Below are 27,684 nucleotides of genomic sequence, written 5' to 3' on the forward strand. Positions count from 1 at the left end.
AACCTACAGTGATGAATCAAGATTAAAATAAATGGCTGCTCCCACAAGACTGGATCAAGACTGAAACATGGCTTTTCTAGGGTACATAATACTTTCAAACCAGCACATCAGAATACAAGAAATAATTTAATTGCATTGCAAGCCAAATACTTTGAAAAGGGTAAACATATTCTCTTCTGTATCTCTCTCACATAATCACAGGAAGCAGATCACCTTAGTAGCTGCTGATACTATTTATGGGACTCAGTGGGAGGATGGTGGATGACCTAGTTGCAATGGTGATGCTTCCCTGTTGAAGAGAAGGTCCTAGGCTAGAGTCAGCATGATCTTGGAAATACTGCACATTCCTGTTAACCTGATATTCAAGGTCTCCAATAAAGTGAAGAGTGGCAACTACACTTGCCTTTTGAAACAATGAGGACATAATACCTAATACACAATGAGACAGTGGGAATAAAAAACAAATAAGTCATTCATCCACCAAACTCTTAGAGTGACTCAACAATACTTTCTGAGATCACCACGTAGCGGTCACTGTGCTGATACTGCACATGCAGCTCTTAGTCTCAGAAAGATGAGGAATGGTGACTAACGAGGAAGGAAAAAAGAGGGCAGTTTGGGAAAATCTGACATTTTACATTACCGAGTCCTCTGATCTGTAACCAAGGCATGCATACTTCAGTGGTGGCTACACAGGTGTTGTATTAGCTAGGGTTCTCTAGAGAAACAGAATCAGCAGGGAACACTCGCAAATATAAAATTTATAAAAGTGTCTCACGTGATGACGGGAACACAGATTCCAAAATCTGCAGGGCAGGCTGTGAAGTCGACGATCAAAATGGAGGGGTCTAGATGAACTCCACAGGAGAGGCTAACCAGCCAAAGCAGGAAGAGAGCCTGTCTCTTCTGAATCCTCCTTAAAAGGCTTCTAGTGATTAGACTGCACATTACTCACTGCAGAAGACACTCTCCTCAGCTGATTACAAATGGAATCAGCTCTGGACGCAGCTGACATGATTATGATTTAATTCTATGAAATGTCCTCATTGCAACAGACAAGCCAGCACTTGCGCAACCAGACAAACAGGTACCACCACGTGGCCATGTTGACACATGAACCATATCATGACAGTCCTCCCCTTGTCAACACGACAGATATATAAATCACCTTAAACCATACCTAATTTCTAAAAAAAAAAATATATTAACATGCAATTTTTTTTTCTTTCTCCTAACAATACTCAACAGTCCTGCATATAACTGGAAACACATTAATTCTCTCCACAATACGGGGCAAGTCCATGGGTAATATTCATTCTTCAACTTGATATCTTACAACTTAAATAGTATAACAGGAACAAAACAGCATCACAGTTTTGTTTCTGTAACTGATCACGTGGACGAAGTTCATATTTATCACTACCATCTTCCACTACACATTCCATGTTACCTTTACCCTCAGCAAGCACTGAAGCTGGCCATGGTTCTTTGCCTGGTGGGGTGACCCAAAGCTTCATTCCTGAAGTTCAGAACATTTGGTAGTCCTGCCTGGATTGGGTTGTTGCAGTTTTCCATTGATTTTAATCACAGGGCATGGTAGTACTCAAAGACGTGCTAGGGGATATCCTATATTCCAAGAAAAGTCTTCTTTACCTCCATTGTATAGCTGCAGTCCTATTTCCCTCTGATAGTAAGGGTCAATCACCCCAGACAATAATGCAATCCCCTTCTTGGCTTGTTGATGCAGGGGCATAAGTAGCCCAAAGTGACCAGGTGGCAGTCTTAGATTCCATTTCATTGGAATCATTATTGTTTCTCCTGGTGGAAGCATTTCCCCTTTTGAAATTAAAACCTGTAGGCCAGCAAAGTTCAGGGTCGCAGAGACAGGAAGCAAAAATTTTCCTAGTGGATCACTAGGGGTAATAGTGAGTGGTGCCACTCCCATTTCCACCCCTTGGTTCCAGGACCCATGAATCCTGGCTATGTGAGCAACAGCACCACACAGCGGACGATGATTCAGAGCATACACAGCTTCCTGGAGAACGTTACCCCAGCCTGTCAAGTTACTGCCACCTAGATGGCACCATAATTGAGTTTTCAAAAAGCCATTTCACTGTTCTATCAATCCAGCTGCTTGCGGATGATGGGGAACATGGTAAGACCAGAGAATTCCATAAGCATGTGTCAATTCCCTCACTTCATTTGCTGTGAAGTGTGTTCCTTCATCAGAAGCAATGCTGTGTGGGATGCCATGACGATGGATAAGGCATTCTGTAAGCCTACGGATGGCAGTTTTGGCAGAAGCACTGCATGAAGGGAAAGCAAACCCATATCCAGAGTATGTGTCTATTCCAGTTAGAACAAATTGTTGTCCCTGCCATGAAGGAAGTGGTCCAATGTGATCAACCTGCCACCATGTAGCAGGCTGGTCACCTCGGGGAATGGTGCCATATCAGGGGCTGAGTGTGGGTCTCTGCTGCTGGTAGACTGGGCACTCAGCAGTGGCAGTAGTCAAGTCAGTTTTGGTGAGTGGAAGTCCATGTTGCTGAGCCCATGCATAACCTCCATCCCTACCACCATGACCACTTTGTTCATGAGCCCATTGGGCAATGAAAGGAGAAAGAGGCTGTCTGGTATCCACAGAATGGGTCATATTATCCACTTGATTATTAAAACCTTCCTCTGCTGAAGTCACCCTCTGGTGCGCATTCACATGGGACACAAATACGTTCATGTTTTTAGCCCACTCAGAAAGGTCTATCCACATACTTCTTCCATAGAACTCTTTGTCACAAATTTTCCAATGATGGTCTTTCCAAGTCCCTGACCATCCAGCCAAACCATTAGCAACAGCCCATGAGTCAGTATACATATATACCTCTAGCAAGTTTTCCTTTCAAGCAAAATGAACAACCAGGTGCACTGCTCGAAGTTCTGCCCCCTGGGAGGATTTCCCCTCACCACTGTACTTCAAAGACATCCCAGAAAGGGGTTGTAGTGCTGAAGCTGTCCACTTTTGGGTGGTACCTGCATATCGTGCTGAACCATCTGTAAACAGGCCTGAGCTTTCTCTTCCTCAGTCAACTCAGTGTAAGGAACTCCCCAAGAGGCCATAGCTCTGGTCTGGGAAAGAGAAGGTAATGTGGCAGGGGTGGAGACCATGGGCATTTGGACCACTTCTTCATGTAAATTAATTGCATCTTCAGCACCGACTCTGGCCCTACCTAGTATATACCATTTAAATTTTACAATAGAGTGCTGCTGCACACACTGAACTTTATGGCTTGGTGGGTCAGACAACACTCAGCTGATGATAGGCAACTCGGATCTCATGGTAACTTCGTGGCCCACAGTTAAGCATTCAATCTCTACTAAGGCCCAGTAGCAGGCCAAAAGCTGTTTCTCAAAAGGAGAGTAGTTATCTGCAGCAGATGGTAAGGATTTGCTCCAAAATCCTAAGGGTCTGCATTGTGATTCTCCTATACGGACCTGCCAAAGGCGCCAGACAACATCTCTATTTGCCACTAACACTTTCAGCACCATTTGATCTGCTGGATCATATGGCCCAAGTGGCAGAGCAGCTTGTACGGCAGCTTGGACCTGTTGCAGAGCCTCCTCTTGTTCAGGTCCACACTCAAAATTAGCAGCTTTTCTGGTCACTCGATAAATGGGCTGGAGTAGCGCACCCAAATGAGGAATATGTTGTCGCCAAAATCCAAAGAGACCCAACTAGGCATTGTGCCTTTTTTGGTTGTAGAAGGGGCCAGATGCAGCAACTTATACTTCACCTCAGAAGGGGTATCTCAACATGCCCCATACCACTGGACACCTAGAATTTCACTGAGGTTGAAGGTCCCTGTATTTTAGTTGGATTTGTTTCTCATCCTCTGATACTCAAACACCTTACCAGTAAGTCTAGGGTAGTTGCTACATCTTGCTCACTAGGATCAATCAACATGATATCATCAATATAATGGACCAGTGTGATATCGTGTGGGAAGGAGAAATGATCAAGGTCCCTGGGGACAAGATGATGATATAGGGCTGGAGAGTTGATATATCCATGAGGTAAGACAGGGAAAGCATATTGCTAAACTTGCCAGCTGAAAGTAAACTACTTCTGGTGGTCCTTACTAATAGCTATTGAGAAAAAAGCATTTTCCAGATCAATAGCTGCATACCAGGTACCAGGGGATGTACTGATTTGCTCAAGCTATGATAGCACATCTGGAACAATAGCTGCAATTGGAATTACCACCTGGTTGAGCTTACGATAATCCAATGTCATCCGCCAAGACCCATCTGTTTTCTGCACAGGCCAAACAGGAGACTTGAATGGGGATGTGGTGGGACTCACCACCCCTGAATCCTTCAAGTCCTTAAGAGTGGCAGTAATCTCTGCAATCCCTCCAGGAATCCAGTATTGCTTCTGGTTTACTATTTTGCTAGGTAGGGGCAGTTCTAGTGGCATCCACTTGGCGTTTCCCACCATAACAGCCCTCAATGCATGAGTTAGAGAGCCAATGTGGGGATTCTGCCAGTTGCTGTATGTCTATACCAATTACACATTCTGGAACTGGGGAAATAACTACAGAATGGGTTTGGGGGCACACTGGACCCAATGTGAGACAGACCTGAGCTAAAACTTCATTGATCACCTGGTCTCCAAGTGATCAAGGGACCTGGCCTCCCCTTCATTCAAGGGGCTCTGGGTCTGTAAACTATCTCAAGTCTGGAACTTGATTGAGGGGCCATGACTGCGTGTTTCTGTTCATTTGACCTAGAACTCTTTTGTTTATATGGCTCAAACAAGAATTTAATAGACTGCCCTTCTAGTGTATTTCTAGATACCCCATGATTTACTAGTCAATGCCACAAATCTCTGCGAGTCATATAACTTTGACTCCTGCTTTGAGTTTGCTGTCTATTATAATAGCTATGACTACCCTGTCTTTGGCTATTAAGTGCTGCCACCTGGCTTCTGCCAACTCAGGATCCTGTCATCCCCACTGTGTTTAAGGATTCCAGGTCAGAGACAGCAGTCCCTACAGCAATATCTGACGTACAGAGAAGTGCAACCACAGAGCTCTTCGGGGATGATGTGGCTAGTTTCACACATTTATTCCTCACTGTTCTGGTAAAAGGTGCATCCTCCGTACATTCCTGGGGTGTAAGAGCAGGCTTTGCATGATAAATCCACTCTAACATTCCAATCTCTCTAAGCCTCTGGATCCCCTCATCTACATTATACCAGGACAGTTGTGGCATTTCAATCTCAGGTAATGTTAGCCACCTCTTGATCCATGTTTCAACCAACCATCCAAACAAATTGTTAATACCTTTTCTAACCCCTCAAGCTATAACATTGATCACAGAATCACTGCTTAGTGGGCCCTTATCAATAAATTCAGCCTGATCCAGCCTTATATTCCTCCCACCATTATTCCATACCCTTAAAATCCATTGCCACACATATTCCCCTGATTTCTGTCTACATAAATTGGAAAGGTCACACAGTTCCTTTGGAGTATAACACACCTCCTCATGTGTGATACTTTGTAGCTCACCTTTAGGGGCCTGTTGGGACTTTAGTCTAGTTATAGGTCTGGAAGAAATGAGGGGTGGTGGGGGTGGGTCATGAAAAGAATTAGAAATATCTTCGAAGCCATTTGGTTCAGGGCATTCATTTGCAGCTTCATCTGGTGAAACAGGATTAATCACTCTAGGGCTAATCCCTTCAGGAGGAGGTTGGGTCACCAAGTCCTCATGGCAGGCTGGAGGTGGGGCGGCTATGTCCTCAAGGCAGACTATTACAGGGTTATCTAGAGAAGACTCAGCATGACCTAAGATTTCAACCTGTCCATTGGCATCATTATCAATTCATATGTCACCATCCCATTTTTCAGGGTCCCATTCCTTTCCAATCAATGCCTTCATTTTAACAGCAGACACCATGCAAGACTGAGATTTCAGTTTACATTGTAAAGTTACTACTCTAACAGTAAGATTCTGAGTTTGATTTTCAGAGCTCTCAAGTCTACAACTGCAGAAAATAAGATTTTCTTTCAGGACACTCATAGAAACTTCTACATCTGTCAGACGGCACTTAAGCTTCTTGTTTGAAGCCTTAAGCCCATCCCTTTCATTCATTAATGTATCCAGTGCATCTAACAACAATCAGCCAACATATTTATACCTTCCATTTTCACAAAACTCTGTAAAGGTGTCAAAAACATTATCCCCCAGACCCTGACTTTGTACAAGCAAAGCATTAGGAGAATAGGATGGTGATATTTTGACTCACTTTTGCCAACTCACTCCATGGATTGGGAGTGTCATTCTGATTATGGGAATCAGAGTCCTTAGCACCTTTGAGTTCATCAGAGTAGAAAACCATTCATAAAAACCCATTTCTAAGATTCTGTTTCTTAAGGACCACTCCTGGTACCAAGATGTATTAGTTAGGGTTCTCTAGAGAAACAGAATCAACAGGGAACACTCGCAAATATAAAATTTATGAAAGTGTCTCGCATTACTGTGGGAACACAGAGTCCAAAATCCACAGGGTAGGCTGTGAAGCCAATGATTCCTGATGGAGGGTCTGGATGAACTCAATAGGAGAGGCTTGTCAGTCGAAACAGGAAGAGAGTCTGTCTCTTCTAAATCTTCCTTAAAAGGCTTCCAGTGATTAGACTGAGCATCACTCATTGCAGAAGACACTCCTGTTGGTTGATTACATATGAAATCAGCTGTGGATGCAGCTGATGTGATCATGATTTAATTCTATGAAATGTCCTCATTGCAACAGACAGGCCAGCACTTACCCAACCAGTAAAACAAGTACTACCACTTGGCCAAGTTGACACATGAACCTGACCATGACAGATGTATGTTCATTTTATGAAAATTCATAAAGTACAATTTAATTTTCTCTCCTTTCTATATGCAGGTTCTATACCAATACAATTTTTAAAAAAATGGCCCTGATATACTGTGGAATTAGCACTAGAATTCAGGTAGTATGATTACCAAGTCAAGTGTCCTGCGCAGGATGGAAGTGACCCCAAACTCCCTAATATGACTTCCTTCCACAGATTTAGAAAACATGAAACACACAGTTCAAAAGAGAATTCAACTTCCAGATAAGATGAAGCAATAAAGCCTAGATTAAACATACAGCTTGAAACAACTAAATAACTGAAAGATCATGGGTATCAGACAAGGGGCAATGATCACTGAGAGGTAAGAAATGAATGAGAGCAGTCCAAGGTCTTCCCAAGCATACCACCATGACAAAGTTTCTAGGCCACAGTGCAAGAAGGGAGATCCAAGCAAAGGCCTATGGACTCCCAGAATGGAGGACACAGAGCTGAGATTCAGGAAAACCAAAGCAGATAGAGAAGTACCAGAGAGGAAAGATCAGCTGCATAAGAGAACTATTAGTTTGTTAAGCTGCTGGAAGGCCATATGCCAGAAATGGAATGGCATTTAATAAAGGAATTTTATAAATTACCAGTTTACAGTTCTAAGGCCAAGAAGAAGGTCCAAATTAAGGCACCAACAAGGGGTTATCTTCCCCCATCCTGAACAACTCTGTCAGCTCAGAAGGCATATGGCTGGTATCTGCTGGTTCCTTGCTCCTGGGTTCCATTGCTTTCAGCTTTTGTTCCTGTGGAGATTCCTCACTTTGCCTCTCCAGAGCTGGTTTTCATCTCTTGGCTTCCTTTGGCTCTCCTCAGAGTCTGGCTTGCTTAACATCTCATGAAGTGGCACACAGCAACATCTGCTGAGCTCCAACCATCTCCACACATTCATGTCTCTGTTCTATGAAGCAACTGTTCTCCAAGCATCTACATCTGCTCTCTCAGTTGGACCTGAGGTTTCTTCAAAATGCCTACCCTTCTAAAGGATTCAAGTAAACAAATCAAGCCCGTCACATCTCCATCTACTCAAAATGTCACACCCACACCACATCTTGGTGGAGATATTCTAATGAAAAATTCCTGCACTACAATGTTGGGCTATGATGAAAAGAAATGGTGCCCCCACAAGATTGAATCAGGATTAAAACAGGGCTTTTCCGGGGTACATAATACAGCACATATATGTTAAAATTGTTGAAATTAGGGAAAGAATTAGGTAAAGAGGAAACAATGCTCAACTCATGCAAGCTGGAACACTTCAAGATATATGGCTTTGGGTAAAGTACATGAAAGCATCTTGATTCAACAGTGGGGAATAACTAGCCCTAGAAAGAACACATCTGCAGTCTCAAGTAACAAATTTTAAAAAGCCAGAAGCAAAGGGTTAAACTCTTTATAAGTAAACTAACTGTACCCTAGAAAAAAAGCTCAAGAATATTAATAAAAGTGGAAAAATATTCAGTATACAGAAAGTATCCAATCAAAAATCATCAGGCATACAAAAAAGCAGGAACAAATGTCAGATGAGGACAAAAATCACTTAAAACTTAACCAGAAAAGACAAAGATGTTAGAAAAAGCAGACAAGAATGTTAAAAAATAGACTATAACTGTGTAAAATGTTTTAAAAGTTCATTAGAGGCATGGAATTTAAATAAAAGGCTCATACATAAATTTTAGGAATGAAAAACTTGTGTGAGATGAAAAATTCACTGTTTTAATGCAAACTAGACATTAAGAAAAAAAAAAGATTAGGGAACAATTAGAGCAATAGAAACTATCCAAACATGAGACACAAAGAGATGAGGAAATTGAAAAATAAGAGCATAGTGCGCTGTGGTCACCTAGAAAGGGCAGGAATGAGGAGATAAATATCTGAAGACACAATAAAAATTTTTCCAAATTTGATGAAAATTATAAAACAAACAACTAAGAAGCTTAAACTCCACACATAAGAATTATGAAGAAAACTATACCAAGGAACACCAAAATTGTACTGATTACACCAGTAACAAACAGAAAAAAACACAACCAGAGGGAAAAGACATATTAATGCATTGGAAACAGGATTAAGATGGCAGCAAATTTCTCACTGGAAACAATGCAAGCAGAGCAACAGTGCGGGAGTGTAAGTACTGTCTACACGTGATGTACTAAAGGAAAACTGTCAAATCTGAATGCAATACCCAGGGAATATGTCTTTCAAAGACAAATGAGAAAGACTTTTTCAAACAAACAAAAGCTGAAAGAATGAATCAAAAGGAAAATGATACTAGATGCAAACATGGGCCCACATTAAAGAAAGAAGAATACAAAAGAATTGTAACTCCAAGGGTAAATATAAAATATTTTCCCTATTATCCATATCATTTAAAAAGATCATTGTTTGAAAATAACAATGTGAGAGGGTTATAATATATGTAATAATAAAATGTATGACCACTGCTAAAAAGTGGGATGGAAGAAACAGTGGTAAAATGCTACAACATAAAGGTAAACTTCCTTTATATTATAAAGGAAGGCATGCAATAGTACATGAAGGTGACATATAATTTAAACTTTAAATAACCATGAAAACAACAAATCAAAGTTATAGCTAACAAAAGTGAATAAATAAAAGGGAACAAAAATACTCAGTGCAAAAAGAGGTAGGAAAAGGGATAAAAGGGAATAAAGAATAGAGAAAACAAACAAAAGTAGATATATATGACAGCTAAAACTAATCACAGCAAAATCAAATTAAACATTAAAAAAAAAATCAAATGAAGTATAAAAGACCTAACTACTTAAATTAAAAGGCAAAGATTGCCAGATTGGTTTAAAAAAAGACCCAAATCTCCTCAACAGGTGAATAGACAAACACACAATGTAAAACTACTCAGAAATAACATAAAAAAGGAATGAACAACTAATATACAATGCAACATTAATGAATCACAACATAACTACACTAAGTGAAAAAGTCTAACAAACAAAACAAAACAAAACTCTGTATGATTCCATTTATATAAAATTTTGAGAAATTCAAAGTAATACATAGTAACAGAAATCAAATTAGTGGTAGCCTGGGGGAAGGGTTGGGGAGGGTTATAATGATAAGCAGAAGGAACGGTTTAAAAGCTTTTTTTAAATGAAGCTTAGCCCCACAAAGGATAAGCTAAGCCTACTTAAAATTAGGCCTAATTGTCACCCCCAAGAGAATCTGTTTTGTTGCTCAGATGTGGCCTCCCTCTCTCTCTCAGCCAACACGACAAGCAAACTCACCGCCTCTGCCCTCCCCCTCTCTACATGGGACATGATTCCCAGGGGTGTGGACTTTCCTGGCAACGTGGGACAGGAATCCTAGAATGAGGGGACTCAGCATCAAGCGACTGAAAAAACTTTCTCGACCAAAAGGGGGTAGAGCGAAATGAGACAAAATGGAGTGTCAATGGCTGAGAGATTCCAAACAGAGTCAAGAGGTTATCCTGGAGGTTATTCTTCTGCATTGAATAGATATCACCTTGTTAGTTAAAGTGTAATGGAGAAGATGAAATGGACAATTTCCCAGAAAAATAAAATTTATTTTATCAGAACTGATGCAGAAAAAAATATACACAAAAATAAAGTGTAATGGAGAGACTAGAGGGAACTGCTTGAAAATGTAGAGCTGTGCTCCAGTAGCCATGTTTCTTGAAGATGACGGTATAATGATGTAGTTTTCGCAATGTAACTGTGTGACTGTGAAAACTTTGTGTCTGATGCTCCTTTTATCTACCTTTTCAACAGACGAGTAAAACATACAGATTAAAAATAAATAATAGGGAGACATATGTTAAAATAAATGTAGTAGATTGAAATGCTAGTGATCAATGAAGAGGACGGGGGGTATGGTATGTACGAACGTTTTTCTGTTTTCTTTTTCTGAATTGATACAAGTGTTCTAAGAAATGATCATGATGAATATACAACTATGTGATATTATGAATTACTGATTATATATGTAGAATGGAATGATCACATGGTAAGAATGTTTTTGTTTGTTATGTTTAAAAAATTTTTTAATTAACAAAATAAAATTTTAAAAAGGGGGCAAGAGAACGCTTTTGGGAGTGGTAGATATATATGTTCATTATCTTGACTACAGTTATAGTTTCAAAAATATATTCATATTTCAAAAATTATCAAATTATACATTTTAAAAAGGTACAGATTCAGTATGTCAGTTATAGCTCAAAGAAACTGTCAAAAAAAAGATAAAAAACAAAGCATTTGATTTCTGTTAAATCGTGTATAGGTAACAATTAATTTTCCATATTACTCACTTTCTGCCAGTGTGCCTGGCCAATCTAATCATCAGCTTACGTGCCTCTTCTGAGCTGCACTGCGTGTTTTTAACAAATGAAATTGGTTTCTCAAGTCCATGTTTCTCCAAAAGCTCTGACACACTGTAAGTGAAAGAAGAATTATTTAAAGTCTTGCTACCAAATTTAAAAAACAGTGTATGACTCAATTTTACATATTAAATTTATCCTCCTAAAATAAAGAAATTATATATCAAATCATTTCCCCCAATGACTTTTTTTTTTAACAGATGAACTTAATTGCATCTTTAAAATCAAATAGGTCTGGTATCTTGTTTCCATTGTTATACAACTCCTTATATCGTATTCATCAGCTTGCTGAACTGTTTCTTTTTCAGAGATATAGATACCATCCAAAAATTTTTTTATATACTTGTTTTTCACTGTTGTGGCTTGCTGAATCAAAGCAACTGAATTTGATACAAGTTCAATGTCATTTCCTTCAAGAATTAACTCATCTTTCTGGGCTTGAGATACTGAACAGGCAACACCCGGCCTCATCCGAACCCTGCGGATATATTTTTCACCCAAGAAATTTCGGATTTCAACCAGAGAACCACTCTCCTGAATAACAACGTTGATGGGGAAGTGAGCATACCCAGACCTCATCTTGTAACGGAAGCCCAGTGTAACACCCTCGATCGTGTTCGGTACATGACTACAGATAGTGCAAACCGTAGCCAGCTCCTTTCTACTTCCCCACCATTTGTCCACCCCAAGCCTCTTCTTTATCTTCCCAAGTAGACTGAGTTCTACACTGATATGATTGAAGTCCCTTCGCAGGGTTCACCAGGGGCCTTGACAATAACTGTGCGTCCCTTCAGCGTGATGTCAACATTTTCTGGAATGTTGACAGTCTGGTTGCTGAGAATGGTCTTCATTTTCGCAACAAATGCGGCAAAGAGAACCCCCCCATTGACTTTTAGTACAATATACTTGGGCTAAGTGATATGAAAAAAAAAAGCATGTGATATCTCTATCTCACAATCTTTTTTTGCAATTTCATTCTACTCTAAAACCATCAAGTCAATTAAACCAAGTCTATAATTTCAAATACTCACTGGGATTGTTAAGATTTACTTAACAATCCCACTGAGTATCTGGTTATAGATCAGGCTGCTGGAAAAGTTACAAGCAAATGATTTTTAGAACTGAAGGACTCCAGAGAGATCATAGGGCTCAATTCTCCCTTAAACATCATTTTCTAAGAACAGATGTGTCACAGTTCTTTGGGTCTCATATGGATCTTCCCGAGATGACCAATTCCATATTCATCAGCACCGTTTATGCCTACACATAGTCGGTCTCACCGAATCTCATATTTACGAATTAATCACCATGCATGGCATGGTTGGACAGTATTTAGTAACTATGCAGATAACTATTCAGATTTGCATGAAATGAATCTGTACTGACCTAAGTTACCAAGCTTTAATCAAACTATACTGAATTTTTCAGGGATGTTGGGGAAGAATAGGTAACAAGACAATCTATAGTAGGAAAAGCCTGATTTATTAAATATTTTTCAGGAAATACAATGGCATCACTTTCAGAAAACGGAGTAGCAAATATTGGACTAGGTAATAATAAAGATCTCTAAGGAAAGAAATTATACAGTAAATTATTTATGAAACTCACACATTCTGTTCCCTTAAATAAAATTTGAAATATTTTTAAACTAAAGTCCCTTAATTTGAATGACTACCACTTCTAGTTAGTAGACTACAAATTACTATAGTTTAAAATATATGCAACCATTTACATAAGTGATGTGATTGTCTATAATCTCAATAATTATACAATGGAAGAACAAGGTTTATATTTTTCTTTAAATTTTATTTTTAATGCACATATTTAAAAACTACACTCATATTTACACAGACATATAAAAACAAATATTTGTAAATAATATTAGACTTTCTAAATGGCAAACTGGGAGGATTTCAAGCTCCAAAAGAAAGTTTAAGGTGTCACTATGACAACAAAGAAGTTGTCATTGAGTTATGTCAGACTTTAGTGCAATATGAAAAAGTCCAGATATTCAAATGTAATTTGTCCTGCAGTGTAAAGATAGGGGTATAATAAACATTTTGGTAACAGGTTCAATGCTTGCTGTAGGAATTAACATTGTTTGTAAACTTATCATTGATGAAGAACATTCAATGCTTAATCTAATATTAATTCCACAATCTCATGAGTTAAACACTAAAGAACCCCTAGGCGCAAATCACATAGCAAGTAAGCGGCAACATGTGGATTTGAATTTAGGCTTATCGTCTTCAAAGCCCATATTCTTATTCCTTTACTATGCTACCACAGTAAGCTGGCAGTGTATTTGTTATCGAGAAAATGCATTCCCAAGAAACTCAAGCAAATAGGTCAGAATGACTATGGGCAGACTTAAGGTAACATTTTCTTAGAAAGACCCTGTTAATCAGCACAAAGTCAAAAGATTATTTTTCTCACCTAAGAATTTGTTCCAGTTGGTCTACCATGTCATGAAGAGCTGCGGTTGATTCTGTCTTATGACTAAAGGGGTTAAAAAAAATATTGAAATTAAGTTTTAAAAGTGGTTTTTACATAAAATAATAATCTCAATTAAGTGCAAAAAGGGAATCATGTTCCCCTATACTTCAGCATCTTTCATGTCTCAAGAGATTAGGATAAAAAATATGGGAGACACCAATATCTTCTCTTACAGATTTGCCAGTTTCTAGTTTTCGGTTCGGTTCTGCTTGATGGCAAAAAATAAATAATCCATCGGCCCTTTTTTTGAGCCTGAGTTAAGGGTAAAGCCTTCATTTATTATTCTTCTTTCAAACAAATAAAACAGAAGAGCGCAATCCTGTATGTTGACTGTCTCCTAGGCCTGTCCACACCATTCTCCGACCCCTGGGGAGTTTCTATTAAGATTCTGTGTCCTCGGGGGAGTCCTCCATGTCATAATTTCCTCTGCCCAAGGGAAACAAGTGCATTTCACCATTAAGGAACCAGGAAGACATAAACCCATCAAACAGATAATCCCAAGCAAGCAGTGGAGGTAATAAGCACACCCTTTCTGTGGAAGAAAGTGGACAGGAGACTAGGAGAAAGACAACCATGGCTAAAATGATTAGGTGCAAACATGTGGCTGGTAGGGCAGATTTAACATGGCCCAACTATGTGCCAGTGAATTCAGGTTCTCAGTAGAAAAGCTCGGCAACTGCTACAGAAGCCTCTCTGAGCCTAGGTGACCTCTGCATGCGCACAGCAGGAATGCCCCCAAAAGAGCACCCCCACACCCCCACTTCCAGGTGCCTGCCGATCCAACACCCAGTTGGATTTAGCAAAATCTTAGGATTTTATTGAAGAAGAACCCAAATAAAAATACTTGTCTTGGTTTGGTAAATGTAAAACGTCATGACTTGGCTACAAAAGCCTCATTAATTTAAAATTGCCAATCTGACCTGATGTAAACCTATGTGGCATTACTCCATACAACTTGCAAGGATTATCCCATCTTTTTGAAAGACTGTAAAGTCCTTCAAAAGGTCGTTTATCAGACCTAATTTCCATTAACATTTACATTCAGTAATGATATTTTTAAACTGTCATTTTGTAGCATTCAAACGTTATCCATTTGAAAGACCAATGCTCTTCCCTGGAGATCTGCCACTCACAACCATAATGGCTAAGATTCTTCAGTCAGGTGGGAGGTGCTGCCTAGTAAGATGCACAAAATTTTAATTAGCTTAAATAAATGATTTTTTCATTTCCTAAATGGGACTAGAGAAAAATATAACTTCCATTTTGTAAATAACTCTTTCAATAACCGAAAATAAACAACTAATCACAGGAAGAACATAAATTGACAAACTTGGCATGAATAATAAAAGAACCATAGAAAATACTTAAAGTCCTTCTATTTTACCACCAGGTTAATCTGTAATTACAAATTCCTTATAATATTGTAAATGTGAAAAGCAATCATTAAGGAATAGATGGAACAATAAAAGTAACAAGCTAACTCTTTGGTTTATACTGGTTTATATATACTACAAAAATACCTGTTAAATCAGAAATCATTCATCTGAGGCCAAGAAAAGCTTCTAGTACACATACTCAAGAGAGGCATTTTTTTTTTTCACACATTATCTTATTTATTCAGATAGCAGCCTGATCACACATGGTCCAACAATACTCAATAATAAGCCAAACATAGTCAGATGTTAAAGATTGGTCTTCAAATATCATAGCCAATGATGCCACGCGTGCCTATGATCTTGCCGATATAAAACCACATCCACACCTCAGTGGCCACCAACCCATTCAGCAGAGCTTCCTTAACTGTGAGCTGTTTGAAGTTACCAGTTTGAGCACTATTGACTATTTTTTTTAGGCTCTGAATAGCTGTAGGGATCTCAGCAGGGGTAGGAGGAACCAGCTTAACCTTGGCATAATGCCAAAATGTGGCCCATGGAGGCTTCGAGTAAGTCACAGCAGCGTTGGCCAGCGCCAGAGCCTTCTCAGCAAGGTTTCGGACAAACTGGGCCATGACTCTAGGATGAGAGGTATTTCTTAACATACACAGTCTTTGGAAACAAATACACTGATTCCCAAACTGGAATATCTAACATCAAAAATGTTCTTTTAACATCATCATTCCATGAAGCCTCTTATCTCCTAGTGGAAGGCAAACTACTGTTTAAAAAGTAACAGATAAACTCTGATATTTAGGTGTTTTATTTTATTGGAAAATCAAGTCTGATACATTTATTTTTTAAATTGCACACTTCAGCTGGAAGTAAATTATTTTGCCATATTAATTGAGGAACCAAAAATGAGACATCAAGCTTACAAAGGAACAATTTCCTCCTCTTATCAAACCCCTAGCCTGACCCAGAAAGGAAGAAACTCCCCAGTTCTCCTGCTTTCTAGGAAATTAAGGAAGGACTTTCTGCATCTCACGCTGCCCTCTGAAGAAGTGTAATCTGACTATGGACACCTGACATCCATTGGATTGAAGATTTTTAATACTGGGCAGGATGTTTTGGTCCACATCTGTCCAGATGATCCTGAGCTGCCCCACAGCTCAAGATGCCGCAGTGCTCAGAGACATACTCGCTACAGCGTACGGTGCTGTACTGGGGTGGGGGGCAGCCTGTTTGTACCTCCACAGGCTTGGGTAACAAACTGATTCCGAGTCTATTCTGATTTACCTTTCCCTCCACGAACACCCCAAATCTAAACCGAGGAAGGGAAGCATTAGATCCTCCTATTGTCTCCATTTAGCTTCCCCATTAATAAGGCTGATAGATCAGTTCTCATTTGGTGGGGATCAGTATTTCTTCACTTAAGAAATAAACCAGCTGCTTACACATCAGGCAATTTCCCAAGGATGCCTACAATGAAAGGCTTGGTTTGTCAAAAAAGATAATTCAGATCACAGAACAAGAGAAACACGGGGAAGCAAAGAGCTATTCATCTGTTACAAGTCTATCATACCCCGACATTAACAATGTTCATGAATCATTGTATGTTTAAAAACGTGAAGAGGTTTATGACCCTTTGGATCCCTCTACTTTAGAGCACTATGCCCCACCTGTCAATTTGCTCTACCCTATGACACTATTTTTCAGAGTGACCAAACCAGTTGATTTGTAGAACACTGTACATTCTGTATTTGGCAGTCTGTCTCTTCATGGTGCTATTTAACAGTTACTGGGAAATACTTTTGTGCCACGTGAATACCCTGCTGCCCATCAGTCTCTCATCTGATTTCAGTACAATGAGTGATGGCAGGAGACTTATTTCATAGGAGGCTGCAAAATTGGTGATTTCTATCATTTGTTTCACAAAAAAATAAAATTTTCTTGAGAGGGAAAAGAAGGACAAAAGCAGACAGGGAGAAGAGAAAAAGAGGATGCAAAGGGAAAGAGAAAGAGAGCAAAGAGGCCTTCTTGTCAACGGTCTCACTTGGCAGACGCGAAACTGATGGCTGCAGGGACTACCAGCCTTGGCTGAGGCCACACGGGCACAGGCAGGTCCTCCGGCGCCTTGTCCAGAGTTCTTTCACGTGCTAGAATTAACTTCCCTAGATGAGAAACTTATAATACATGCTAGATTTTAAAACAATGGTTAGATGATTACTGTTATCTGACTTCCAAAGAATGAATATAAATTTGATTTGCATTCAACTAAATAACCTAAAAAATATTATATAAATTATCTTTCAAACTTAAGCCCAGTTAAGAACTACATCACCACTTAAATGAACTGATTATACAGCGGCAAGAGGCAAGACCCACTATGTAATTTTATGAGCTTCTATGTAATTCATAGAATACAACTGGCCTACAAATAATTACAATGCTGAATTAAAAATACACAATTCAAAACAAAAGACATGGTATTAAGTATTCAGTTAAATAGTTTTTTTGTTGTGATAGTGGTGGTAATATTTTTGTTTGTTTTTTAATGGATAATTATCAAAATTGACAAAATTACACTGACTTCTCATATATTGGTAGAAGAACAAAAGTCTGTCTCTATGCAGCAGGATTACAGATGATTTTATTTTTTCTTCATTATATTTTTTCATATTCCAAAACTCACTATAATGAACATTCTGGGAGAAGGAGAAAGGCAACATTATTGCTTAAAGTGTTAGAATGAAAAAACACAGCAACACCAGATTGTCACCCTCTGGACACTTACCCACAGCCTCGTTGTGGCAGACATTCTAGTATATCATAACAGAGAGAGAGCTGGTCATTTCGCTCACAGCTGTAGATGCACTCTAGTGCTAATGCCATCAACTGGTCTTCATCAGGAATAATTTTCTGCTGTAGCTAGAAAAACATAAAGCATGTTGTCAATAGATTGACAGTCAGTATTTCCATATCCCAGCGCCACTGTCAATAGAATATTAAATAGTGCAATTAATCAACTATAAGAGCAAATCTTGACTTTTATTTAGCTTTTAGGGTCTTTAATAATTCTAAATGAAATCACACTCTAGTTACAGGATCAGCCAGAAAAGATCATTTGGAACCCATAAGTTCTGCATCTGCTAAAAACATACTCTTCGATTTATGATCCATTCAAAATAAAATAGGAGAAACACAATGAATTACAAAGGCAATTCATTAAAAGCATTTGTAATTCTAAAACCAAATTTTACTTGTTTCATTCAATTACAAAATATGTAAAATAGCTAATATTCACAGGTATTAGACCTGCTTTTTTTCAATGTGCATTATATATTGAAATATTTATTTAAATATACAGTATTGGCATTTTATTCAAAAGAATTCAGCTTGAAATGCAGTCATACACTTTTTTAACCACACCACCACAGAGAGCACAAAACACACTCCGTGCCTATGACACAGAAAGATGGATACTATGTATAGCATAGTATTTCTGCATAAGATGTATCATTGTCCATGGCAAACCAGGGATTCCCATTCTTGGAGCATTTTCTAGGCTATAAAAATCAACTTGATTTTTTTCTTCTAAGCTTCCTATTATAGACTTCAGGGGCAGTTTGTTAAAGATTGTAAAAGTTTAAAGGTTGTAAAGAGTTTAAGCCCTCTAGAGCCAAACTACCTCAGTGCAAATTCTGGCTCTTCCCTTAAGAGGTTTTGCAGTCAGGTTACTTAACAGACTTGAGCACTGTTTTCCTCATCTATCAAACTGGGCAGCTAGCTATAAAGCCTCCCTAATAGGGTCACGGTGAGGATGAAATAAATAACTACATGAAAATGTTTATAAAATTAGCACCACATAAAAACAGAGTGAAAGTTTGAGACTATTCTCTCAGAGACATTGTTTTAAAATATATTTTTATTGACAAAACAAAACAACATAATATATGAACATTCCATTCTTGAGGTACAATCAATGACTAATAATATCATCACACTGTTGTATATTCATCCCCACAATCATTTCTTAGAACATGTACATCACTTCAGAAAAAGAAATGAAAAGAAAAAACTCATACATACCATACCCTTTACCCCTCCTTCTCACTGACCACTAGTATTTCCATCTACTCAGTATATTTTAACCTTTGTTCCCCCTATTTTTTCTATACCCCTTACCACTCCCTTTCATTGATCACTAGTGTCTCAATCTACTCGGTTTATTTTAACATGTTCCCCCATTATTTATTTATTTTTAATCCATATTTTTTACTCATCTGTTCATACCATAGATAAAAGGAGCATCAGACACAAGGTTTTCACATTCACAGTCACGTTGTGAAAGTTATATCATTATACAATCATCTTCAAGAAACATGACTACTGGAATACAGCTCTTGGAGACATTTTTAACAATAAAATAAGCTTAAGATCAGTTCCATAATAATGATCTACTGGCTTTCAACATTTTAGTAGAAACTATCAAACAGATAGGAAAGAAGATGTCAAACAAAGGCATTTTCTCAGTTGAAAATCACTACATCAATGGATGTAAAAAAGGAGCATTCAAGGTTATCAGGGAAATAAAGTATAGTTTCCTAAACCAATTGGGTTAAAGGATTTTAGATATGTCTTCAAGGAATTACAAAAAACATATCATGCATTTGACATTAACATCTGACAAAGAGTTTTCCAAGGTTGTGAAGTAGAAACCTGGTGAATGGGGACAAGCAAGGCATAATAACAAAAAGTGTTATTAATTAATAAACATAACTAACTTTTCCTGATTTCTTACTTTATAAATCCTCATAATGATCCTATAAGATTAGCACTAGTATTATTCCACTTAACATTAAAAGAAAATGGCAGCATTGCCCATAACTTGTCTAAGGTTGAATTAGTAAGCGGTAAATCCAGGATCCAAATCCAAGTAACTGGCTCTAGAGCCCAAACCCTGCAATACCAGTTCTCATGATTTTGCAGAGGAATCATACATGCAGGAACAAGGTAAAAGATGGAGGACAGGTATGGTGATAAACAACTCAAATACAGCAAGAATATATCTCAAGAAACTTAAGAATTCCTTTTTTGCAACACATTTGCTGCCAGAACACAGGTGCAGTGAAAACATGCTCTATCTTAAGCCAAAAAGGGAAAGGAAAAGACTCATATAAACATTGTCGTTATTGGACACGTAGATTCAGGCATGTACACCACAAATGGCTGTCTGATCTACAAATGTGGTGGAACTGACAAAAGAACCACTGAAAATTTTGAGAAGGAGGCTGCTGAGACGAGAAAGGTGTCCTTCAAGTATGCTTGGGTCTTGGATAAAGCAAAAGCTCAAAAAGTGAGCATGGTATCACTGTTGATATCTCCCTGTGGAAATCTGAAACCAGCAAGTATTATTATGTGACCATCCTTGACACCCCAGAACACAGAAACTTTATTAAAAACATGAATACAGGCACAGGTCAGGCTGACTGTGCTGTCCTGAATGTTGGTGAATTTGAAGCTGGTATATGCAAGAATGGGCAGATCCAAGAGCATGCTCTCCTGGTTACACACTCGGTATGAAACAACCAATAGTTAGTGTTGCCAAAACGGATTCCACTGAACCACCTTACAGTCAGAAGACAGATGAGGAAATAGTTAAGGAAGTCAGCATTCTACATTGAGAAAACTGGTACAGCCCTGACAGTAGCATTTGTGCCAATTTCAGGTTGGAATGGTGACAGCCTGCTGGAGCCAAATGTTCACATGCCTTGGTTCAAGGGATGGAAAGGCACTGGCAAGGATGGCAACGCCAGTGGAATCATGCTGCTTGAAGTTCATTCTGCCACCTATTCGTCCAGCTGACACGTCCTTTTGTCTGCTTTTTCAGGGTGTCTACAAAATTGGTGGTACTGGTTTTGTGCCTTTGGGTCGAGTGTTCCCAAACTGAGCATGGTAGTCACCTTTGCTCCAGTAAACATTACAACAGAAGTCAAGTCTGTTGAAATGCACCATGAAGCTCTGAGTGAAGCTCATCCTGGGAACAGTGGGCTTCAATGTCCAGAACATTGAAAAAGATGCTTGTCATTGCAATGTGGCTGATGACAGCAAACTGACCCACCAATGCAAGGAGCTGGCTTCACTGCTCAACTATCCAGGCCAAATCAGTGCTGGCTATGATCCTGTGCTGGACTGTCACAAAGATCACACTGCTTGAAAGCTTGCTGCACTGAAGGAGAAGATTAATCTCCATTCTGGCAAGAAGCTGTAAAATGGCCCCAAATTCCTGAAATCTGGTGATGCTGCCATCGTTGATATGGTTGCTGGAAAGCCCGTGTGTGTTGAGAGTTTCTCTGACTGTCCTCCTCTGGGTTGCTCTGCTGTTCATGATATGAGACATACAGTTGTTGTGGGTGTCATCAAGGCAGTGGACAGGAAGGCTGCTGGGGCAGGGAAGGTCACCAAGGCTGCCCAGAAAGCTCAGGAAGCTACATGAACATTGCCCATAACACCTGCCATCCTAGCCTTAACCAGTGGTAGAAGAACTGTTTCAGAACTGCTCGTCTCAATTGGCCATTTAAGTATAATAGCAAAAAACTGGTTAATGATAACAATGCATCTGAAAACCTTCAGAAGGAAAGGAATGTTTTGTGGACCATTTGTTTTCGTGTGGTAATTTTAAGTACTTAAGTTTTTAAAATCAGTACTTTTTAAGTGGAAACAGCGACCAAAAATCTGTCACAGAATTCTGAGACCCATTAAAACAAAGTTTGATGAGAAAAATAAATAAATAAAAGAAATGTAAAAGCTGAAACCAGTTTCAGTCAAACAATTTGGGAAACCACCTGAAACAGAAAGCAGAGACTCCTTGATGTTTTACTTGAATCCTGCTTCCTGTAATTCCTTTCCTCAGACATTAAAGTGCCATTAAACAGCCCACAGACATGGAATTGCCCTACAGTTCACCTTCAATCATGTCCTCAAAGTCTTGTGTTAACAACCTGGAGCAGCAACTCAATGTGAAAGATGAAGAATAAGTTCTTCGTCTTCCTTTCACATTCCTCTGTGGCCTGATGCTAACTGACACTTGTGGTCCTAAGGCCCACTACCATTCTACACAGTTTATTTCACTACCATTCTACACAGTTTATTCCACTACCATTCTACACAGTTTATTTCGCTACCATTTTACAGTTTATTCCACTACCATTCTACACAGTTTATTCCACTACCATTCTACACAGTTTATTTCACTACCATTCTACAGTTTATTCCGCTACCATTCTACAGTTTATTCCGCTACCATTCTACACAGTTTATTTCACTACCATTCTACAGTTTATTCCGCTACCACTCTACACAGTTTATTCCGCTACCATTCTACACAGTTTATTCCACTACCATTCTACACAGTTTATTTCACCAAAATTAAATTACTTGACTTTTCTTAAACATGCTATTAACCTGATTACGTCTCCCTTGTTAGTCCACTCCTACCTGGAATGTCTTCTAAATAACTTAGCCTTGCCACATTTAAAGCTTGGCTAATAATCCAGTTTTACCTCCATTTGACTTCAAATTCTATTAAACTTCTGAAATGTTTACAGTCCCAGGCACATGCTGAAGAAATGCTAGTCCAATGAATAAATTCTCATACTACTCTCCTATATAAATCCCGCTCCTCTCTGTATCCCTGTGGTATTTTGTTCTCTTCTTACACCATTCAGCATATCTTTCTTGTGAATCCCTAAAGCTCAAATTTCAAAGAAACTTTGCATTCTAGCCCTGTTAGAATCCCTGCAAGTTTTCCAACTTCATATAATTGAAAATACACTTCCTCTTGCTTCCACCATTTGCCCCATCTTGTGCCAACAGAAAAGAGTTCCTAAAGAGATAAAGAAATGACTCTTCCCCACCATGGGCAGCAGATTATCTTCCAGGCCACAGATAGCAAGGTCAACTGCAAGAGAATCATGATTAAAAAAATAATAATAATAAAATTCTTCTAATTATGACCTACAAACCAGAAATTAACAAATGATAGCCAGTATATCTGGATATCCGCCCAGAAACAAACAATAAAAGAAATCAGTGAAAAAGAATACAAAATGAACACATAAAATCAGAAACTTTCATCCATACAAACAACAAGCAATTTGAAGAAATAAGGATAGAGAAAATTCCATTTGTAGAAAAACAAATATTCAGGAACAGCTGCAAAAACCCCAGGCAGTGGCGGGGGTTGGGGGGGGGATATACTATCCTTACTAAACAATTAAAATGGACTCTAAAGTCTCTATAATTAAAATGGTGCACTACTAATGCATGAATGGAGAAACAGACGAGGAGAGTAATATAGAAACTCCAGAATTAGACCAAAATAAATAAGGAAATTAGGTATATGACACAGGTAGCATCTCAAATCACCCAGGTGAAGAAAAACTTTTTAATAAATGGTGCTGGGGAAATCTAAAATTAGATCCATATGTCATATAACACAAAAGAATAAACTAAAAACATATTAAAGGATCTAAAAGTAAAAACAAAACCATGCAAGAACTAAAGGAAAATGTGGGTGAATTCTTCTTTAACCTTGGAGTAGGGAAAGGTTTTCTAAGCATGACTCAAAACACAGAGGCAATAAAAGACTGATCGATTTGATTACACAAATTTTTCTTTTTAATTTACATAACCTAACATACCACAAACAAAGTTAAAAGACAGGTAAAAGACTGGGAGAAAATAACTGCAACATACACAACAGACAAATGCTAATAAGACCACATATAAAAATTTCTAAGATTTATGGTACAAAGGGACAAAAAACTGAGAGAACAATAGGAAAAAAAAATAGAAACAGACCATTCACAAAACAGAAATAGAAATCTCTTAAACATATGAGAAAAATCTTAAAACTCACTTATAATTAGAGAAATGCAAATTAGCACAACACCAAAATACCATTTTTCACATATTAGACTGGCAAAAATTAAAAAATATGACAACAAAGTCTGACCACAAGTCTTTTAGGAAACAGGCACACTCTCTACATTGGTAGTGGGAATGCAAACTGAAACAAGCCTTCTGGAGAGAAATTTGTCAATACCAACACAATTTTAATATTATATATATATATATAATAATATATATATATACACACACACACATACACACTTGCCAACAGACCCAATACTTGCCAACAAACCCAATAGTCTTGTTTTGGAAATATACCCTGAAGAAACACAACAAGTACAAAAATACATATGGACAAGGTGACTCATCGCTACATGGACTGCAACTGCAAAGTACTTGGAACAGCACACATGCCCATATCTGGGAAGCCAATGAGTATGATTAACTGAGTTTTATTTGGATTATATTTTAATTTATATGACCAAACATGACAAGGGATCACTGTATTGAATAGTGAGTGCACTGTAAGAGGCACTTCTCAATCCCCAAGGAGCAAAAGCCAATAGAAGGGAAGCAGAAAACTGCAGCCAAGAGTTTAAGGTGTTAAAGAAAGCTTTCAGCCAATACTCACTGCTGGGATAGGAGTTCAGGATTTGCCAAAAAGGGGACTAATAAACTTTCAATGCTTCCAATTTAGAATTCTGAAGGTACCCCCTAGGAATAGGGGAAAACAGGAAATACGGCAGTCTTTTTGAAATCTGAAACAGTTCAATCCTTAATCAGATTAAAATAATCTTCACTTTCTATAATAACCTGTCAAATTAATAAAAAGCTGAATCTAATCCAAATCTATATCTAAAATGCAAATCCAAATCTGAATGCCAAAGTTAAATATTTTTATGAGCTTTTACAATTTTTCGAAAACAAATTCAGTCCAAAAGCACGAAGCACAGCAAAAGATATGACCAAGAGAAAAAGCACAGAATAATACATACATAAAATTAAGTCAAATACTAAAGTTATCAGACACAGACTTTTGAATAACTGCAATTAATATGGCCAAGAGTATACATATTTTAAACTGAAATATGCTATAAATAAAATTAAGAATGAAATAGATAAGTAGAAAACAGACTATACAGAGCTGGAAAGGGGATTAGTAATCAGGAAGATAAGTCCACTGAAGATATCCAGTCTGAGAACCAGAGAACAACAACAAAACAGAAAAATAAAGAATAGGAGAGAGACATAAGGGGCATCATGAAAATGAATACCATAAAATAGGTCAGAGAGATGCAGGAAGAGAACATATTTAAAGAAATAATGATGAAAATTTTTCATACCTCATGTAAAATAGTAAGTCACAAGTTCAAGAACCCTTGTTAACCAAGCAGAATAAATGCAAGGACATAGATAGAATTATCAAGGGGAAACTGGGGAAATGGAAGCCAGGGGATAATGGAATGACATCTGTAAACCGTAGAATTCAACTGCCAATCCAGCAATCTACACACAGCTAAAATATCCTTTGAAAATGAAATGAATTAAAGACCTTTTGAGACAAACAAAACAAGAGAACCCATTGCAGGCAGATCTAAACTACAAGAAATTCTAAAAGTCATTCTTAAAGTAAAAACAATATGATACTGCACATAAATATATAAATGAAAGGAATGAAGATCAAAAAAAAACAGCACAAATAAAATATAAATATAAAAGTATAAATCAATAGTATCTTTCTTGGGGGTATAACATTTGGAGAAAAAATGTACAACAATAACAAAAGGGGGAGGATAAATGATGTAAAATGTTCTAAGATATTTATGTTGGCAGGAACTGAGTGGTAAAGGTCATAAATTACATGAGACTCAAATAAGATAATTTGGCAATATCTCTTCTTATAGAATAACCATAAAAAACATAATTGAAGCACATATACTGGCAATTTAATAGAAAGAAAATAGAATTTAAAAAAACATAAATGGAAAAGAGAAAGAAACACAGAAGAGGTGGAATAAATAATAAATTTAAAAAGGTAGGCTTAAGTCCGAATCAAGAGGGAAAACATGCACAAAAACTGGAAGACGATATAAAAATATCATTTCTCCTCAAAGCAAACTACAAATTATATGAAGCCCGATCAACATCTCTAAAGATTTATTTTGGGGTATTTGATAAGCTGATTATAAAATATATAAGGAATTGCAAAGGAAAAAGAATAGCCAAGGAACTCCTGAAGAACCAGGTGAGAGGGCTTACTCTCCCAGATATCAAGATTTACAGTAAAGATAAAATTATTCAGACTATGTGGCACTGGCACAAGAATAAACTAATAGCCAAAAAAAAGAATCCAGAAAGATACCTGCATATACGTATTTGGAGGAAAGAATTTTCAACATGACAGTTCAATCAGATATCTACCAGGATATAAACAACAACTGCATCCCACCATACACCAAATCACAGGACCGTGAATCTAAACGTGGAAGGCAGAACGATGAAGCTAGTAGAACAAGACTCCCACCAGCTATAGGTGGCTATAAGCACTTCCCTAGTCCAAAGTGAAATCTGCTGTCAATATAAAATATACACAGAAATTTGAAGACATTGGAATAAAAAAAGATTGTAAAATATCTATTTAATTTTATATTGATTGCATGTTAAAATAATACTATTTTGGATATAATTGATTAAATAAAATATATTACTAAAATTAATTTTACCTGTTTTCTTTTTACTTGTATAAATATGGCTACTAGAAGATTTAGAAATTACATACACAGCTCACATTATATTCCCATTGGAAAGCACTGTTCTAAAGTTAGTACCAGACAAAATCCTTATGATCTTGGGATAGGAAAACAATTCTTCAACAGAACACAAAAAAAGTACCAAACAGAATGGGGGAAAAGATTAGTAAATAGGACTTTATTAAAATAAAGTATATCTTTTTAAGTACAAGTGGCAAAGCAGAGTAGGAATTATATCTAACACATAAAATTGACAAAGGGGTTAATTTCCACATTAGGGGACTGTACATTAATACCACAATGAGATACCACTTTGAACATACCATAATGGCTATAATTTAAAAAGCAATGCAAATATTGTCAAGCATGTGAAATAAAAAAAAAAAAAAGTTTATTGACCCCTGATGGAAACAACTCTGTGAAAACAGCATTACTACCAATACTGAACATAAACATACCTTAGGGACATAAAAATTTCATTCCTAGATATATAGCCAACATGAATGTATGTTTACTATATCAAGAGACACATAAAGGAAAATTCACTGCAACATTATTTATAATAGCCCAAAACTGAACACAACCTAAACAACTGATCATCAGTAGTAGAATGGACAAATAAATTGTGGTGCTGCAATGCAATTCACCAATGAAAATGAAAAAAACCATAGTTAAATGCAACAATATAAATGAACCTCACAAAAGTAATGTAGAATGAAAAAATCCAAATCATACAATATGATTCCATTTAAATAAGGTTCAAAAAGAGTCAGGTTCAAGACTTTCAAACTTTTGGAGAGAAAGGAGAACAGTAACTGGCCAAAGGCACAAAGGAGGGCAGTAACTGGCCGAAC

At 37.7% G+C, this 27,684-nt stretch overlaps 1 protein-coding gene and 2 pseudogenes across 3 annotated transcripts in view; all 3 read right to left on the bottom strand.

Moving 5' to 3' along the window:
- Window positions 1-27,684, bottom strand: part of NBAS (NBAS subunit of NRZ tethering complex) — a 585,536-nt gene that overhangs the window by 311,543 nt on the left and 246,309 nt on the right. For all 3 annotated transcript variants that reach the window (XM_077153236.1, XM_077153235.1, XM_077153237.1), the window contains 3 exons: window positions 17,962-18,095; window positions 13,732-13,794; window positions 11,227-11,349 (listed from right to left, as the gene is read on the bottom strand). In XM_077153236.1, the coding sequence (XP_077009351.1) occupies window positions 11,227-11,349; window positions 13,732-13,794; window positions 17,962-18,095 (320 nt within the window). The remainder of the gene's footprint in view (window positions 1-11,226; window positions 11,350-13,731; window positions 13,795-17,961; window positions 18,096-27,684) is intronic.
- On the bottom strand, window positions 11,414-12,206 carry LOC143677374 (large ribosomal subunit protein uL6 pseudogene; annotated as a pseudogene).
- Window positions 15,379-17,955, bottom strand: LOC143677375 (ATP synthase F(0) complex subunit g, mitochondrial pseudogene; annotated as a pseudogene).

Source organism: Tamandua tetradactyla, chromosome 3 (assembly GCF_023851605.1).
Source record: "Tamandua tetradactyla isolate mTamTet1 chromosome 3, mTamTet1.pri, whole genome shotgun sequence".
Taxonomy (NCBI): Eukaryota; Metazoa; Chordata; class Mammalia; order Pilosa; family Myrmecophagidae; genus Tamandua; species Tamandua tetradactyla.